Source organism: Conger conger, chromosome 7 (assembly GCF_963514075.1).
Source record: "Conger conger chromosome 7, fConCon1.1, whole genome shotgun sequence".
NCBI classification, from domain to species: Eukaryota; Metazoa; Chordata; class Actinopteri; order Anguilliformes; family Congridae; genus Conger; species Conger conger.
In genome coordinates this window covers 22,188,129-22,206,823 of record NC_083766.1, presented here as the reverse complement: position 1 = coordinate 22,206,823, position 18,695 = coordinate 22,188,129, and the positions used below count along the sequence as shown (strand labels likewise).

Sequence of the window (18,695 nt, the reverse complement as noted above, 5' to 3'; positions counted from 1 at the left end):
AGGAAATAAAATATATAAAAAAAAGGGAAGAATCTGACCTTTTTCACCACTCGACAGACCACAGAAGTGTCACAGTTATAACTCTCTGATCTCTGACCTGTGAGCTCAATCCTGGCCCATTCCCAAACCGACCATCTGTACTGTATGTTACACCAGTCAAGAGATGTTAAAACCTTCCTGACTGATTTATGGTTGAATGTGGCGCTAATGTAACATTCTGCTTAACTCCTCCATTCCCAACTACCACCCTCAACCTCCCAAGACTTTGAATGACATCCCTTGGTTCTTCACTGAGCTGATATGCTTGTCCCTCACACAGCTCGTATGCACTGTATGAAACAGTCATTCTTACCTTGGACCACCACCTTTGACCTCCGTGCTCCTAGTGTTGTCGCCAACGGCTCACTTAGAATCCAAAGCTGATCTGCTGCACCGCAGGTGCCATCAACTCCCCAAGCCAACAACCATCTAAATCACAGCTGCCCAACCCAGTTCCTGGAGGTCTACCGTCCTGGAGCTGTTCATTTCAGCCCTAATTTGGCACACCTGATTCTACTCATTAGCAGATCTCTAGCTGTTGAATGAGGTGTGCTTTTTTGGGGTTGGAGTGAAAACTTACAGGATGGTAGATCTCCAGGAACAGGTTTGGGCAACCCTGCTCTAAATTATTGAATATCATATAATGTAACATGCCAAACATATACTTGATACTTGATATACTTAACTTATGTACATACTATATGTTTGTTCAAAAATGGAATAAACATGTACTACACATAGGGACAAAATTGGCTCGTGCAGTCAGAGCAGTCGTCTGGCAGTCGGAGGGTTGCCGGTTTGATCCCACCCTAGGTGTGTTGAAGTGTCCACCTAACTCCCAAATGCTCCTGACAGCTGCCTTGCATGGCAGCCAATTGCCGTTGTGTGCGTGAGTGGGTGAATGAGAAACATCAATTGTACAGCGCTTTGGATAAAGGTGCTATATAAATGCCAACCATTTACTACAAAGTGTTGTAGTACATTCTAACAAGTGTATGTGTACCACCAAGTGTAGTGCTGATTTGTGTAATCGGGGGTATGTATCACTCAGGCTCAAGTTGTTTATGTAAAGTATGTCTCTTGCTCTCCACCTCTCTTGAGTTATTGATGCACAGGTTAAGACCTACAAAGCTATGCTTTGGGAGAGAGCATTGCATCTTAATTAAAAAATGACCAGTAATAAGAATGTGCCCTATTCAAGCCCTACTTACCCACACCCCCACCAAAACTCATTTTCTATGTAGCTTTACAACAACAACAGAGCATTCAGAAAATACTGAGCTTCTCATGTGCTTCGGACACATCTTTATATACAATTATGCAAGTTTGGATACATGTTGTGTGCTGTGTGTAATGAAAACTTATTCTAAATATTTTTTGTGATTGTACGCTTCAACAAAAAAGGACGAAATTAACATCCACCAACTAACATCCACCAACGTTGATACACTGAGGCCAAGGGTTAAGGTTGGAATCCTATATCCCTCTCTCGCTCAATATCTGTTGACCTCTGTGTGACCCCTCATCTATATCCTTTATTTATAGGCCAAAATATTGAAGAACAGGAAAAAAAACACACAGTTTGTACGTCGTTGTCTGTTTCTTGTTCGTCTCAGTCGAGAATTGTGCTCAAAGTCATTTGGTGAGGATACAGAATGCAGTGATGCTCTTGACTATGAACACAGATGAATTATCAACTCGAGACGTATGACCACACTGCAAAAAAAGTCTGTCTTAATGACAAGTGTTTTAATGAGACTGTAAAATATTATTAACTTTTTTAAAGTTACTTTTTGCTTGTCAAGAGAAATTTCTCACCCCCTTGGACAGATCTTGAAATTGAACCAACTGTCTCACCTCATTAGCAATCTTTTTGTAGTATTTGTAATTTGTAATACATATTTTAGTATCATTTCTAATTGGTAATACAAATAAGATTTTTAGTCTAAATATAAGACAAAAACGCATATTTTTTTAAAGTAATTTCTGACCCTCATTGGCAACACGTAGGTCTTATTTTTACAAAAAAAGGTGATACAAATACAATTTTCGGCCTAAATATTAGACTTATTTTTATTTTTTTGCAGTCAAGGTGAAGTGACCTTCTTCCTGTTTTCTATAAATCTGTCGGCCTTGTGCACGGTAGCTGAACAGAATAAACAACCAACAGCTTAAATGAAGGGTTATTTGTAGTGAAGGCCCAACTGAAGGCATAATTCAGATGTGAGCTATGTGAGTTATGTAACAGGGTCTGTGCAGCAGGACTGTGGGAAGTGGGCTTCGGAAGGGGATTGGAAGAGCACAGGAGGTGGAAGATCCTGCTGGTGAGCTGGGGCAGGGCATTTTGGGTGGGAATTAGCGGGATGATGCGGCTTGACTCCTCAGCCTGGCATTCGCACCAAAATACACACGGTCTGAGGATTGAGTTTCCAAAATACCACCCTTGTGCCAGACCAGTGGCCATGCAATCACAACAAGTATTTTAGTATTTTTATATATTTACACATTTTATTTCTACAACGTTTTAGCTAAATTGGACAAGAAATATTGCCAATTGAGACAGTTTGAGTTTTTTCAAGATTTGCCAATGGGGTATGAAAATTTCACTTGTCAAGCACACAGTAACTTAAAACAAGCAAATATTTTCTACTTAATTAGCATTATAAATCTCAATACAAATCTAAAACACTTAGACAGTGTGAGGGTCAGTGACGGAGTAACCTCAGCCAGGTGCACATCTCACCTTCACCCCTTAAGCTCCTTACCTTCTGTGGAGCCTCCTACTGTGTACGTTTTTCATTTTTTGCTTGTCTCAGTTGCCTTGGTTTCAACTCAGTGGCAAAATGAAGTTTCACTGTCACCATGGAAAACCCACACAACGATGCATATTTAGTACATATCAGTACAGTATTTGTCTTTGAGTGACGATACTGTTCATCACTAATTGATCAGCTAAGATTTTGTTGGGGTGTTTATTGTTCTGTCTGTCAGTGAGGCCTGCTCATGGAGATTAAGAGAGTTCAGGTTCTGAATGTTCAGTGCATACAAGTGCTTGATATGGATTTATTTTCTGTACATATGCCTGTATGCAGAGCAACTTACACAACATACTTCTGTTTTTTAACACAGACCTTATGAATGACGGTCCGAGAAAACATATAATTAATCACTCTCTTCCTCGCAAGAGGACCGGCTGGCCCATAGCCACTTTCGGCAGGGGGGCACAGTGCACCTCCGGTTTCTGGGGAAACTTGAGGTTGTGATGGATGGGGGAGAGTCATGGGGGGTGTGGGGGTGTGGAGAGGGGCGAGCTGGCTTCTTCCCGGACACGTGAGTCCTTCTCACGCACCTCCTGCACAGGTGTGGTGGACCCCTGCAGGCCTGTTCTCAGCCGTCCTACTCACAGAGCTTCCGGAAAGTTCCAGCCACACAGCCCTTTCCTCACTGAGTCTTTTTTTAAACTCAGGATTTTTAAACAACGGCGAAGGGGGAAAAGGCCCCGTTTCTGGATCCCTGAAGCCGACGGGATAGAAGACTTTCTTGCAAATCCCATTTTCCAATTAAGAAAATGTGTTATAGATGCTGGCTAGGGGTACAATTTTATAAACCTATAGGTTACTGCCCCAGTGACAAGCATTTGTCACTGGGCCAGTAACACATTCAACCTTTTTAGGCACTTTAGGCACTTTATTTCTGAGTGTAATATTAAAAAGATAGCGATTAGGGAACATCTTTCGTGCACTTCAGTACATATAATATACCGTTTGTCATAATATATTTGCCATATACTGTATATATTTTAATGCTCCCAAATAACTCCCAAATTAATCGATTATGCTTCTGGGATGATGTAGGCCTACAAAACAACAAAATGTTTGAGGACATTTGTACAAATTCCAAAAGGACACAGTGTAAATACTGCGAAGGCTGTACAATCCCCACTTACATTGGAAAGGAAACAGAAAATTGACTGCAGTATTAGAAGGTGAGCTGCTTTAGTCATTTCTTTCCACCTGCCCTATGGGACATCCAGACTTATGTAGACAATGCGATTGTCACCTGTGGATAATCAGGAAAGCTACGCTCTCAGATTCATCTTTGGGGGGGTTGCAGGTAGCGTGCAATCACAGTCCCTGGTGTAAATGGAATGAATATGAATGAATACTATGAATACAAAAGTAAAATTCCTTATCAATGCATTTCCCATGTCAGGAACAGAAATATGGGAATTGTAAACATATTATTTCACTTAGAAATACTTTCCAGGCTTAGATTGCTAAAACGTGTTTTTACAGTTTCGACTCGGTCACCAGTTGCCACGCGGTTATTGTTTTTCTCGACGTGTTACCTGCGGGAGACAATGCCTCTCTTCTGTTGGTTCGCAGGAGAACAGGTTGCCAGGGCAACGTTGCGGGAGAACTTAGTGATGGATGGCCCAGCTGACAGAGACGGGACACAATCCCAGCGGGGAACCTCCCACGCCCTACCCCACGCTCCCCGAGAACGATCGCTCCTGTTTATGAGAGGAGAGAGAGGGGAAGGCTCTGAAAATAACTGACAGAAATCAACCTGAAAACAATCCTTTGTGGCTGTTAATCCCGTTATAAACTGTGCTCTGTGAAAGCCTCAACATCCTGCCTTCCATGTGTTCTTAGGACTTAGGACTGATGAACAAGTCGCATTACTGTGACATGATAACCCAGAGGTGGACGATGAGGGACAAATTCTGGCCTTAATTACTTAATTAGCCTTAACATTTATGCCGTCTCACATTTTAGCGACATTTTTTGACAAGCACATGACTGACAGCCGAAGACAGTTCAGATATGAAATTTACGAGTGAACCAATGTTCGTGTGTACAGCCAATTAGCTAATTTAGCCAGAGAAATCAATAGAAATGAACACACAGAAATGGTTCATATTTACACAGAATATGCACACTCTCAGAAATAAAGGTATAAAAAGTGTCTCTGGGCTGGTACACTATAGGTACATGAAACTGTACCCACAGCCAGCAATATGGAATAATTCTTTTTGTTTGGAAAATTTACTAATTTTTACCCAAAGAGGACAACATTACTGTACTTGCAGGGTACATTTGGGAAATTAGATCTTTGACAAAAATGTACCTCCACTGTCACTTTATTTTTGAAAGTGTACACACCCGCCCACCAGTTCTGGTATTACTCTTACCCTGTGGTGGAAACCTGTGAGTGGAAACCCAGTCAGAGCTGCGACTCTCCCCAGTGCCTGTGGGCTAAACCTCTGTGTGTCAGTGTATGTGGGCTAAACCTCTGTGTGTCAGTGTATGTGGGCTAAACCTCTGTGTGTCAGTGTTTGTGGGGTAAACCTCTATGTGTCAGTGTCTGTGGGGTAAACCTCTGTGTGTCAGTGTCTGTGGGGTAAACCTCTGTGTGTCAGTGTCCGTGGGGTAAACCTCTGTGTGTCAGTGTCTGTGGGGTAAACCTCTGAGCAGCTGGGGCGTTGGCAGTAATCCATGTCTCCCCCTGGCAGACCCAGCCCTGGACGGACTGACGGACCTGCAGACGCTGTTCCGGGGCGTGGAGGGGAGTCTGAACAGGACCCGGCCGCAGAGGGTCCGCAGGCAGGCCAAGGACCAGCTCTACAGCATGGAGGTGCTGCTGGGGGTGGACTACTCCGTGGTTCAGTTCCACGGGAAGGAGAGTGTCCAGAGGTACCTGCTCACCCTCATGAACATCGTAAGTCTCCCTGAGCAGGTGTCCCTACACCACAGAGTACAAGTCATTACCCCATAAAAGTGTTTCCCAGGGAGCCTGCTTAGTGTGTGGCCAAGACCATCACCGCACTACTTACAGTACCTGCTCTCTCTCTCCCTCTGTCTGTCTCTCTCTCACTCTCTCTCGCTCCCTCTGTCTGTCTCTTTGTACTTTTGCACTACCACCATTGCACACAATTTAACATAGCACCTTATTTTTAGCATAGCACCTTACTTTTACTTTTATTTTTACCATAGCACCTTATTTTTTATCTTTATGTGTGTGATATATGTGTGTATATGTGTGTATGTATAAGCTACTGGATGCCTAAAATTTCCCTCGGGATGAATAAAGTATCTATCTATCTCACTCTCTCTCTCCCTCTGTCTGTCTCTCTCTCACTCTCTCTCTCGCTCCCTCTCTCAACAATCAATCAGTAACAATGGAAAGAACAGCAACAACAATAACGGCACAAATTGTAGTAATATAGCGTAACGTTATTTACTGTTAAATATTATTATTTGATTCCATTTATTATTATGTGTCCTGTATATTGTGGTCCTTCTCTCCCTCTCAAATTCAAATTCATATATATTTCAGAAAACATATTGCAAAATCATTGTGATAACAAGAATCAATCAGTAACAATCCAAAAAACAGCAACAACAATAACAGCATACATATCAGTAATATAACATTATTAACTATTAAATATTTTTGATTAAATGTATTATTGTGATCTCTCACTCCCGCTCCCTCTCTCTTTATCTCTCTCTCTCTCTCTCCTCCTGCTCTCTCTCTCCTCCCTCCCTCACCCGGGGCCAAGGTCTGTTAAGCAGGAGTGTGAAAGATTTATGTTCTGAGTTTTCTCATGCAGGACTGAGCCTCTAATGAATTCCTGACAGGTCCAAGGCCAGGATCTCCACGTTACTGAGGACTAGCACACCGTCTGCTCTCCTGTAGCAGCTGTTCCTAGTTTCCCACTTTCCTAGATCTTGGGCCTGCATCAAAATGCCGCGTGAACAGCATAACCTGGCCACTATGTCAATTTTCCATAGGGGCAGCCTATAGCCTAGTGGCTAAGGTGCTTGACTGGGACCTGGAAGGCTGGTGCTTCAAGCCCCGGTGTAGCCACAGTGACAGTGCTGCTGTTGGGCCCTTGGAGAAGGCCCTTACCGTAACCGCACACGGGGGGTTTGTCCCCTGTTTAGTCTAATCAACTGTAAGTCGCCTCGGATAAACACATCAGATAAATAACTGTAATGTAATCTATTCTATTATGTAAATACGTTGCTTTATGGTTTCTTTGAAAAAAAAAAAAAAAAATTTTCCGCTGAGCGACATCCCAGACTCCCACAGTCAGCCTGTTCTCCTCTCAGTGGCTGTGTCTCGCTGTGGCTGTGGCTGGGCTGCGACTCTCTGTGGCTGCGGACACTCCTCCGAGCGCGGCGCGCAGCCTGAACGCTGAAATAAAAGGGCACAGGAGGTGTGAACGCCCTTCAGGCGGAGCGGTGACAGCAGCAGCAACAAGCGGTGCCTCCAAACTGAGGAGAAGAAAGAGAAGAGAGGAGGAGAAGAGGGAAAAACATTGTTTAGAAAAAGGAAAGTCAGAATAAAAAGGAGATGAATGAACACACGGCGAGTCACACTCCCACACACCCGGCTCGCTTCTCAAGGAGTTGACATGAAAAATAAAAAAAATCTCACATAACTGTGTATTACAGCAGGTGGAAAAGATAAACAGATGCAGGAGGAATGCTAAAAAGGAGTATCCATCTGAGTGACCCATTTTTATTTCCCTCTCTCTTTTTCTTTCTTTCTCCTCTCTCTCTCTTTCTCTCTCTCTCTCTCTCTCTCTCTCTTTCTCCCTTCACTTCTGAGACCTCTTCCACCCTCAGTGGTCTGAAGCATTGAGGGATTGAGAATTAATTGAATCTTCACTGAAAATAAACTGTCAACCCGCAAACTGTTCCACAAAGCAGGATTACTGACTTATCTGGATATCTGCACGGAGTAAAACCCAGAACAGCTGCTTTTACTTCAGTCCATGTTCCAGATTTGAGAGAATTCAGGGTTTTACTCAGTGCAGTTATCCAGCTAACTCAGTAATCCTGCTTTGTGGAACCCCTGGTCCAGTGCTTTGGTCCAGTGCTTTGTATTTAAAAACTTGAGGTTTATTTAATAACTTAAGAACTTAAGAAGGTTTTTTTTGTCGGTAGATTTCACACTTCACACCTATGATAGACGGTTCCGTAAAGAACTGAAAAGGGGTTAATCTATGGAGACTATCCAAAGAACCATTTTTTCTGAGAGTGTATACAACCTGAAACCTAATTTTCTCTGTGGTGAGATGGCTGCTACATACAGTACAGCTGTTGGGGCTGATCGCTTTATTCCTTCCCACCCTCCCCTCTCATCTCCTCTTCAGCGTGGGAGAGACAGAGTGACCTTGCCGTGTCCTTGGTGTGGTCCTAATGATTCTCCAACTGCGTGACCCCGAGACTCGCGTTAATCTCCTCCCTGCACTGCGTTAAGTAATGAAATACAGTCAAGAGTCACCTGTGCTAATGAGGGGTCCATTGCACATCCAGAGAGAGAGAGCGAGGGGAGAGGGAGAGAGAGAGGGAGAGAGAGAGGAGAGACGGGGGGGAGGGTGAGAGGGAGAGAGAAGAGAGAAAGAAGAGACAGGGAGGGAGGGAGAGAGAGGGAGAGAGAGGGGGGAGAGGGAGAGAGAGAGGGAGAGAGAGCGAGGGGAGAGGGAGAGAGAGAGAGGGAGAGAGAGAGGGGGAGAGAGGGAGGGTGAGAGGGAGAGAGAAGAGAGAAAGAAGAGAGGGAGAGAGGGAGAGAGAGAGGGGGGAGAGGGAGAGAGAGAGCGGGAGAGAGAGAGAGGGGGAGAGAGGGAGAGAGAGAGCGGGGAGAGGGAGAGAGAGGGGGGGGAGAGAGGGAGAGAGAGAGAGAGGGGAAGAGAGGGAGAGAGAGTGAGGGGAGAGGGAGAGAGAGAGGGGGAGAGAGGGAGAGAGAGAGAGAGGGGAAGAGAGGGAGAGAGAGTGAGGGGAGAGGGAGAGAGAGAGAGGGAGAGAGAGAGGGGGAGAGAGAGAGAGAGAGGAGAGACGGGGGGAGGGTGAGAGGGAGAGAGAAGAGAGAAAGAAGAGAGGGAGGGAGGGAGAGAGAGGGAGAGAGAGAGGGAGAGCAGCCTGTCTTCGAGCCTCGATGGGGGTGGGGTGAGCAGAAAGGAGAGAGGAAGGAGAGAGACTCCTGTGGTATAAAATAAAGAGATGGAGTTCAGTGATGGGACAGTGCAGCACAGTAATGCTTCACAGGTGTGGACAGGTCTATGTCCTATGTCCACGGGAGCCTACTGAGGCCCTGCTGTGCCGGTTTGGATGGGTGGTGGGGTTAGATCAGGGCTAGTAGTTATAGCATTCGTATTAGTATTATTATTCCACATCATGGGGAACTTGCTCTAAGCACATTAAAATTTTCCATGCAAAAAAGCCTCTTGGGAAGACCTGTCTGTACTGAAGTAAATGGCATGTGACATCTAAATGAAAACATAGGTACTGATTAGAGTGGGAGACAACTGCAACCAGCCCTCCCGTCTGTCCAGATGTGTCTGGAATCAGCAGGAATTCTGGAGGAGAGAGGGCTTCTGCAGCCAGGTCTGTCAAAAGAGGATGATGACAGACTGACTTATTCATGCATTGGTGCTAAGCATGAACTCAGTATCACCATTTGACAACAAGTTAGCTGGCTGTTTGGCACCAGTGTGTGAATGGATCACAGCATGTGAGTCTTTTCAGTGCAGTCTGTGGAAATGGGTCTGTTGAAAGGTTTAAAGAGGCAGAGTCTGTTTGTCCACTAGAATTCAAAAATAGTTTTCAAAATAGTGTATACAATAACATAACATGCACAATTTCATCTGGATCGTGAAGTGCCGTGAGTTGTTTGCATGAAAGTTGCTGTATAGGTCAGGTTCTACTATTATTTTATTATAGTCAGGCTGGATAAATAATAATAATAATAATAATAATAATAATAATAATAATAACCAGAAAACAAAATAGCATAGTTAACATAGTAACAGACACTTTTATCACACAGATGTATCATACTCAACTGGAAATGGCAATAAAAGCACTAATAGAAGCACCTAGTAAAAGATCTCATGTTCATTATTCAGGCAGAGAAGTGGCACTGTTAAAAAGAACTGCTAACCGTTACTTTAGACAGACCGTCACTGTCTGAGCGCAGCTTGATAGCTCCCACGATGCACCGTGTTTACATTTGTTCTGTCCCTGTGTTGTTATGTGAGCAGAACCTCACCACAGGTCCTGGAGTCTCACGTCTGTGACAGTTACTTCTGCGTACTTTTTGTCACCTCACTGTGTTCCAGCTGACACGGTGGGGACGAGAGGGAGCACGCGCTCTTCTATCAACGTGTAAAAACGCAGCGCGTGTGTGCTAGCTCTCGTCTTGCCTGTGGAACCAGGCTCACGACCGGAAAGCTGATGGCTTAAGTAGTCTGGCTCATACTTTTGCCTTAGAAAAGTTCCTGTAGTATAATTAACAAATACACCAGATTTATGTTGCCTTAGATAAAATTCCGGGGGAAAAAAATCTAACAATTAAAACCAACTAGGGCTATGTTTAATGAAGCAGGATTACTGAGTTGGCTAGATAACTGCACTGAGAAAATTCTGGAGCCCTCCCAAATCTGGAACATGGACTGAAGTAAAAGGAGCTGTTCTGGGTTTTACTCAATGCAGTTATCTGGCTAACTCAGTAATCCTGCTTCATGAAATGCCCTCCAGGGCTGCCTACACCTGAATCGTTGTGTTTGAATGTTGAACTGGATGCAGTTTTCTTAGCCGTTTGTGTGTGTGTTTGTGCAGGTGAATGAAGTGTACCAGGACAGTTCACTGGGGACCCAGATCAATGTGGTTCTGGTGCGGATGATCATGCTGAGTTATGGGAAGGTGAGTGGACCTTTGCTGTGTGTAAGAGAGTTTTATACAGAAGGTGTCTTGTCAAACCCCTTCATAGGGCGACATTGGCACAGGCAGTAAGAGCAGTCGTCAGGCAGTCGGAGGGTTGCTGGTTCAATCCCGCCATGGGTGTGTCAAAGTGTCCCCGCGCAAGACACCTAACCCTCAAATGCTCCTGATGAGCTGGTTGGTGCCTTGCATGGCAGCCAATCGCCGTTGATGTCTGCGTGCATGTATGAATGGGTGAGTGCTTTGGATAAAGGCGCAATATAAATGTCAGCCATTTACCATTAAGGGGCTTGACAAGAAATGTTTCATTGAGGGGACCCTTGCCTGAGGACCACACACCACAATTAAATGGGAAATATTTGGCACTGCTATCCATTCTGCTCTGTTATCCATCAGCTCTTGGTTTCTGCAGTGACAGGTTTCTCACCTGCTGAGTGAGAGCAGGTTAACAGAAGCAGCCATGTCACCCTGACCTGACACCTGAGATGTTTCAGATTGTAAAGTGAATAAAGACAAGACATATTCCCAATGAACCTATCAGTGGGAGGGGCAGGTCTCTTCGCCACACCTATCCATCATCCATGATTGCCATGACAACAGCTGCATTACCCAGAAATGATTTTCATAGTGAATTACTCCTTACCTGGACAAATTCACGGGTACTACGCTGAAATACGGAACGCAGGAGGAAGCAGAGCTCAGAGCTAAAGACACTGTTTAATGAACAGGGAGGCTTATCCCAGTAAATTTGCCTGGGGTCCTGTACTGTATTCTGCTTGCCCTGGCTGTTGAGCACCTACAGTGGTGTGAAAAATTGTTTGCCCCCTTCCTGATTTCTTATTTTTTTGCATGTTTGTCACACTTAAATGTTTCAGATCATCAAACAAATTTAAATATTAGTCAAAGACAACACAAGTAAACACAAAATGCAGTTTTTAAATGAAGGTTTTTATTATTAAGTTTTATTATTGTGTGAAAAAGTGATTGCCCCCTAAACCTAATAACTGGTTGGGCCACCCTTAGCAGCAACAACTGCAATCAAGCGTTTGCGATAACTTGCAATGAGTCTCTTACAGGGCTGTGGAGGAATTTTGGCCCACTCATCTTTGCAGAATTGTTGTAATTCAGCCACATTGGAGGGTTTTCGAGCATGAACCGCCTTTTTAAAGTCATGCCACAGCATCTCAATAGGATTCAGGTCAGGACTTTGACTTTTTCACACCACTGTACTTAGTTCTCTTGAATTTAGCTGGCTTGAAGTGCGTAGGGCATCTCCCTTTTAGTTCTCTTACACTTGTCCACCATGTCCTGGACATAGCTCCATCACCATGATCTCACAAAAACAGGTGAAAGTGCGCTTGTATGAGTGTGTGTGTGTGTGTGTGTGTGTGCGTGTGTGTCCGTCTATGTATGTATAGATGCAAGGTTAATACATGAGTTTGTGTTCGTCTGTAAATGGATGTGATTGTGTTTAAAACTTTCCTGATTGTTAATCCAGCAATTAATGCCACTGATAGAGGCATGAATTAATTCACTGTTTGCTGCTTCATTGTAAATTCAATGTGTTTTGCTAATTGAAAAGGCAGCTCTCGGTTCTGTAATTGCAATTAAGGTGGAAGCCCTGAGATTTTGTCGTCAAATATATTTTACCAAATCTTGGGTGGTAAACAAACACAAATGTATTGCGATGTTCCATGGCGGTGGGTCTAAAGGTAAAGAGGAATATTTATTTCCCTGAGATATGTCTTGTTTTTCTGGATGACTTGTTTGGTCTCCTCCTGATCAGGGCCCAGGTCTGACAGTATTGTGCTAGCAGTGCAGGGGTTTGAGTTGTTTGTGTCCCACCAGCTGTGTGGCTGACAGCCACTAAAGACCGCCAGCATGGGGCAGAAACGCATTTCCTTTATGGGGTACAGTAAGGACAGGAGCTGTGTGTTTTGTAGCTGTAATCCTGTCTTGCTCTGAGTATCGAACTGAACCCCCTTTCTGCCTGTCTGTCTCTCTGCCTTCCTGCCTGTCCCAGTCGACGAGTCTGATAGAGCTGGGGAACCCGTCACAGAGTCTGGAGAACGTGTGTCGGTGGGCCTTTCTGCAGCAGAAGCAGGATGATGGGGATGGCGAACATCACGACCATGCCATCTTCCTCACCCGCCGCGAGTTTGGTCCCACTGGCATGCAGGGTCAGCGCACACACATACACCTGCACACACACATACACGCACGCACACATACACGCTTACGCGCACACACACGCTCACACACGCACACACAGGCACACACACATACACGTATACACTCGCACACGCACACACACACACACACACACACACACGCACACACGCATACACACACACAATCACACGCACACACACACACACAGACTCAAACGCACATACACTCACACACACGCTGAGTATTAGTATACTTTTTCATTAATTATCTTAGGTCTTACACCTATAGAGGAGAACAGATATGAATTTCAAGTGCAAGTCTGTTTTTGAATCGTGATGTTTGTGAGAAATAAAGTTGTAGATATTGAGTAAAACTATGTTTGTTCCATGTTGCCCAGGTTATGCCCCGGTGACGGGAATGTGCCACCCCGTCCGCAGCTGCACCCTGAACCACGAAGACGGATTCTCCTCTGCGTTTGTGGTCGCGCACGAGACCGGACACGTGTGCGTAGCCCTGACACACACACGCACACATACACGCACACACACACACACGCACACACACGCACATACACACATACACACAGGCACACGCACACACCCGCACACACACACACACACACACACAGGCACACACACACAAACACGCACACACACGCACACACACACACACACACACACACACACACACAGGCACACACGCACACACACGCACACACACACACACGTACACACACAGGCGGAGGGGCTCCCGGGGTAATGACGGCCTGCTGTCTCGCCCCGCAGGCTGGGCATGGAGCACGACGGGCAGGGGAACCGCTGTGGAGACGAGGTGCCCTTGGGGAGCATCATGGCCCCGCTGGTGCAGGCCGCCTTCCACCGGTTCCACTGGTCCCGCTGCAGCCGGCAGGAGCTCAGCCGCTACCTGCAGTGAGTCTGACACTGCGCCCTCACTGCGGCCTCACTGCGGCCTCACTGCAATCACTTCAATTCTGTCTTTTTCTTGCTATTTCTTCTACTTCTAGCTCCACCCTTCTAGGAAAAGTGAAGACGGGGAAACCAAGAAAGTGTGAATTAGTCAAATAGAATGTCCTTGCTTCTTAAAACGTTTCTACTGTTATTTAGATGTACAGATAGTGTTAGTGAGGGGTTGGGTGGTCTTAGCGAGGGTTTAGGTGGGGGTTAATGAGGGGTTGTGTGGTGTTAGGAAGAGGTTGGGTGGTGTTAATGAGGGGTTGTGTGGTGTTGGGAAGAGGTTGGGTGGTGTTAATGAGGGTTGTGTGGTGTTAGGAAGAGGTTGGGTAGTGTTAATGAGGGGTTGGGTGGTCTTAGCCAGGGTTTAGGTGGGGGTTAATGAGGGGTTGTGTGGTGTTAGGAAGAGGTTGGGTGGTGTTAATGAGGGGCTGGGTGGTGTTAGGAAGAGGTTGGGTGGTGTTAATGAGGGTTTGGGTGGTGTTAGGAAGAGGTTGGGTGGTGTTAATGAGGGTTGGGTGGTGTTTATGAGGGGTTGTGTGGTGTTAGGAAGAGGTTGGGTGGTGTTAATGAGGGTTTGGGTGGTGTTCGGAAGAGGTTGGGTGGCGTTAATGAGGGGTTGGGTGGTGTTAATGAGGGTTTTGGTGAGTTGATGAGGGGTGTTTCCTGCTATTACTGAAGTCAGCGACGGATTGGTAAGCTGATGTGTGGTGTTATTATGGGTTAGGGTGGTGGCAGTGAGGTTTTGGGCCTTGTTTCCCATTGCAGCTCCTACGACTGTCTCCGGGATGACCCCTTCGACCATGACTGGCCCTTGTTGCCTCGGTTACCAGGGATCCACTACTCCATGAACGAGCAGTGTCGCTTCGACTTCGGCATCGGATACATGATGTGTACGGCGGTGAGTGCTACATTCCCCTAACATCCCCCCCCCACACACACACTCTTCTGATTTTTGGACCCTTCCACACATGCTCCCACTTCTACAGAATACCTGCCATTTGTGGGATGGAAAAATAAACGATGGTTGTAAATGCACAGATTTTATAGGTTTTCCAGATCTGATGCTTCCCATCTGAACACTAATCATGTATCCCTCTTCCTGTTTCCAATGTCCTTGGCAGGAGGCCCAGGACTGAGCACTCTTCTACAGATCAGTCCTTACACTCTTTCAGATGGTCAGCTCCAGTGTTTCTTCTGCTCTGTAACCTACTAAAACAAATTAAAATAAGACAGTCTGTTACAGCGATGCTCTGGGTATCCAGGATGGCAGAACTGTGCTGAGCTCTGTGTCTGAATGAGACTCTGCACACAGCTGTGTGTGAATGAGAGTGACTCTGTAAACAGCTGTGTCTCAATGAGAGTAACTCTGTAAACAGCTGTGTCTGAATGAGAGTGACTCTGTAAACAGCTGTGTCTGAATGAGAGTGACTCTGTAAACAGCTGTGTGTGAATGAAAGTGACTCTGTAAACAGCTGTGTGTGAATGAGAGTGACTCTGTAAACAGCTGTGTGTGAATGAGAGTGACTGCACACAGCTGTGTGTGAATGAGAGTGACTCTGCACACAGCTGTGTGTGAATGAGAGTGACTCTGCACACAGCTGTGTGTGAATGAGAGTGACTCTGTTTCCTCCAGTACAGCACCTTCGATCCCTGCAAACAGCTGTGGTGCAGCCATCCTGAGAACCCCTTCTTCTGCAAGACCAAGAAGGGCCCGCCTATCGACGGCACCATGTGTGCACCGGGAAGGGTAAGATGGCCTCTGACACGTATATACACACAAGCACATGCAGGCACGTACACACACACACACACATAAACATATGCAGGCATATACACACATGTACACACATAAACGCATACAGGCATGTACACACACACACACACACACACACACATAAACACATGCAGGCATATACACACATATACACACATAAATGCATACAGGCACGTACACACACACACACACACATAAACACATGCAGCATATATACACATGTACACACACAAACACATGGAGGTATACACACATGTATGGATGCATGTAGGTTTACACACAGGCACATGCACAGAAACACTCAACACACGTGTTACACTCTCAGAAATAAAGATATGAAAAGTGCCTAAAAAGGTACAAATGTTTGTTGCTGGGGCGGTACCCTATAGATACATAACATTGCACCCATAGCCAGCGATTTATAATTGATGTGTAGCTTTTATGCTTGGAAAACATACTCATTTGTACCCAAAGAGAACATTACTGTACTTTCTGGGTACATTTGGGGAAATTTGACCCTTGAAGAACAAAAATGTACCTCCACTGTCTATTTATTTCTGAGAGTGTAGACACTTGCAGTTTACACGATTTGGGTCTCCTTCAGAGCCGACCGAGTGTGAGGGCAAAGGTGTGTGTGTCTCTCCCTCTCAGCCTGAGTGTGAGGGGAAAGGTGTGTGTCTCTCCCTCTCAGCCTGAGTGTGAGGGGAAAGGTGTGTGTGTCTCTCCCTCTCAGCCTGAGTGTGAGGGGAAAGGTGTGTGTCTCTCCCTCTCAGCCTGAGTGTGAGGGGAAAGGTGTGTGTCTCTCCCTCTCAGCCTGAGTGTGAGGGGAAAGGTGTGTGTGTCTCTCCCTCTCAGCCTGAGTGTGAGGGGAAAGGTGTGTGTCTCTCCCTCTCAGCCTGAGTGTGAGGGGAAAGGTGTGTGTGTCTCTCTCCCTCTCAGCCTGAGTGTGAGGGGAAAGGTGTGTGTGTCTCTCCCTCTCAGCCTGAGTGTGAGGGGAAAGGTGTGTGTCTCTCCCTCTCAGCCTGAGTGTGAGGGGAAAGGTGTGTGTGTCTCTCCCTCTCAGCCTGAGTGTGAGGGGAAAGGTGTGTGTCTCTCCCTCTCAGCCTGAGTGTGAGGGGAAAGGTGTGTGTGTCTCCCTCTCAGCCTGAGTGTGAGGGGAAAGGTGTGTGTGTCTCTCCCTCTCAGCACTGCTTTAAGGGCCACTGTGTCTGGCTCACGGCGGATGACCTGCGGCAGGACGGGAACTGGGGCGCCTGGAGCAAGTTCGGGTCCTGCTCTCGAACGTGCGGCGCGGGGGTGCGGTTCCGGACCCGCACGTGTGACAACCCGCCGTGAGTGCACAGACATTCCCTCCCCTCCAAGTGTTACTGTTACCCTGAGGCTACGGGCCGTTTACTGTAAATGTCAGTTTTCTGTATTAATCGATCAATTAATAATTTCATTTTACAAGTTTTCCTTTTGAAATGGCTGGTCACATCTGTTAAGCCTGTGCCAATTTAGGACAGAGCAGAATCAAAAACCCTTCTCCAGGGAGCGTGAGGCTAGCTGCCAGCTAGAGCACAGAGCACAGCCTGACACTGTTTTACAGCAGGGATCATCAATTAATGCTACTGATTAGCCGGACTAACGGTAAAGGGAGGGTGGAAAACCGGCAGTTCTCAGGTCTTGAGTGGTTTGGCGATCAATGTTTTACAGTGACAGTGGAGAGATGAAGTGTCCCATACGAGCTATACCTAAAGTTCTTCCTCCATCCTTCTCCCCTGTTAATAACACCTGTCCACCCCCCACCCCGTCCAGCCCTGCTAACGGGGGACGCGCCTGTTTGGGGCTCGACAGCGCCTTCCAGCTCTGCAACACGGAGGAGTGCGATAAGGCCCTGGCAGACTTCCGGGAGGAGCAGTGTCAGATGCTGGACCCTTTCTTCCAGTTCCAGAATGCCCAGCACCACTGGCTGCCTTTTAAGCACGCCCAGCGTGAGTTCTGGGGGAGTGTGGAGGTGTGAGAGGGCTGTCCTCAGGGGTTTTAGGAGTGTGTGTGTGTGTGTGTGGGGTGTGAGAGAGCTGTCCTCAGGTGTTTTAGGAGTGTGTGTGTGTGTATGTGTGTGTGTGGGGTGTGAGAGAGCTGTCCTCAGGGGTTTTAGGAGTGTGTGTGTGTGTGTGTGAGAGTGCGTATGTGTGTGTGTGGGGGGGTGTAAGAGGGCTGTCCTCAAGTGTTTTAGGAGTGTGTGTGTGTGTGTGTGTGTATGGAGTGTGAGAGAGCTGTCCTCAGGTGTTTTAGGAGTGTGTGTGGGACACGGGTCATTTATCTCCATTCAAATAACATGCCTCACGTTCCATTACCCTGCATAGGTACCTTGTTGAAGACCTTGAATTTATTCAGCTTTCCTGAAACGGCTACATACATGCAACATTCATTCAGTGAAGGATGGAAACATGGAAATCTGCCCAAAAAATGTCACAGTCCGGACACAGTTCTGTTGTCCATAGTTTAAACCTTACTGGCTGCTGAAGGGTTTTAAAAATCATTGTTCCATCTGCAGGTTCATGAAGTGCAGCTGTCTCGCTCTCTCTCTTGCTCTCTTGCTAGAGTAGAGCACCACATCATTCATAAAGAAAGCAACCTATTACCCACCCTTCCTCAGTTCCTCCTTTACTTCCTATTTTTATTTGTTTCTCCTATTATTATATTTTTGTCTTGCTAGTTTTCTAGCAGTATTATGTTCTGTACTAATCACAGAAGAAGAGGTTTATCGGTTTTGGGAATGGACTGATGAACTGTACGGAACTCGAACTTGCCCGTTCCCAGTGCTTGGACGCGGCCAAACACACGGAAATAAAATCACCCGGAGATGGAATATCCAGTTTTCCGCACTCCTCCGGGGGTCCTCTCGTATTCCTGCTTCAGGAATTCTCCAGCGCTTGACCAGTCGCGGCATGTTCCCGGGCCCTGGAATGCCGCCTTCTTCCGGTCTGAACACAGCCGCTTTTTTGGGGTGTTTTTTTC

At 46.2% G+C, this 18,695-nt stretch overlaps 1 protein-coding gene across 1 annotated transcript in view; it reads left to right on the top strand.

Moving 5' to 3' along the window:
* The window catches only part of LOC133132672 (A disintegrin and metalloproteinase with thrombospondin motifs 2-like), a 65,471-nt gene that overhangs the window by 35,094 nt on the left and 11,682 nt on the right, over window positions 1-18,695 (top strand). The window contains exons 4-12 of the mRNA XM_061248304.1: window positions 5,555-5,760; window positions 10,671-10,754; window positions 12,796-12,952; window positions 13,342-13,447; window positions 13,730-13,873; window positions 14,684-14,816; window positions 15,552-15,665; window positions 16,878-17,023; window positions 17,490-17,665. Coding sequence (XP_061104288.1) covers window positions 5,555-5,760; window positions 10,671-10,754; window positions 12,796-12,952; window positions 13,342-13,447; window positions 13,730-13,873; window positions 14,684-14,816; window positions 15,552-15,665; window positions 16,878-17,023; window positions 17,490-17,665 — 1,266 coding nt within the window. The remainder of the gene's footprint in view (window positions 1-5,554; window positions 5,761-10,670; window positions 10,755-12,795; window positions 12,953-13,341; window positions 13,448-13,729; window positions 13,874-14,683; window positions 14,817-15,551; window positions 15,666-16,877; window positions 17,024-17,489; window positions 17,666-18,695) is intronic.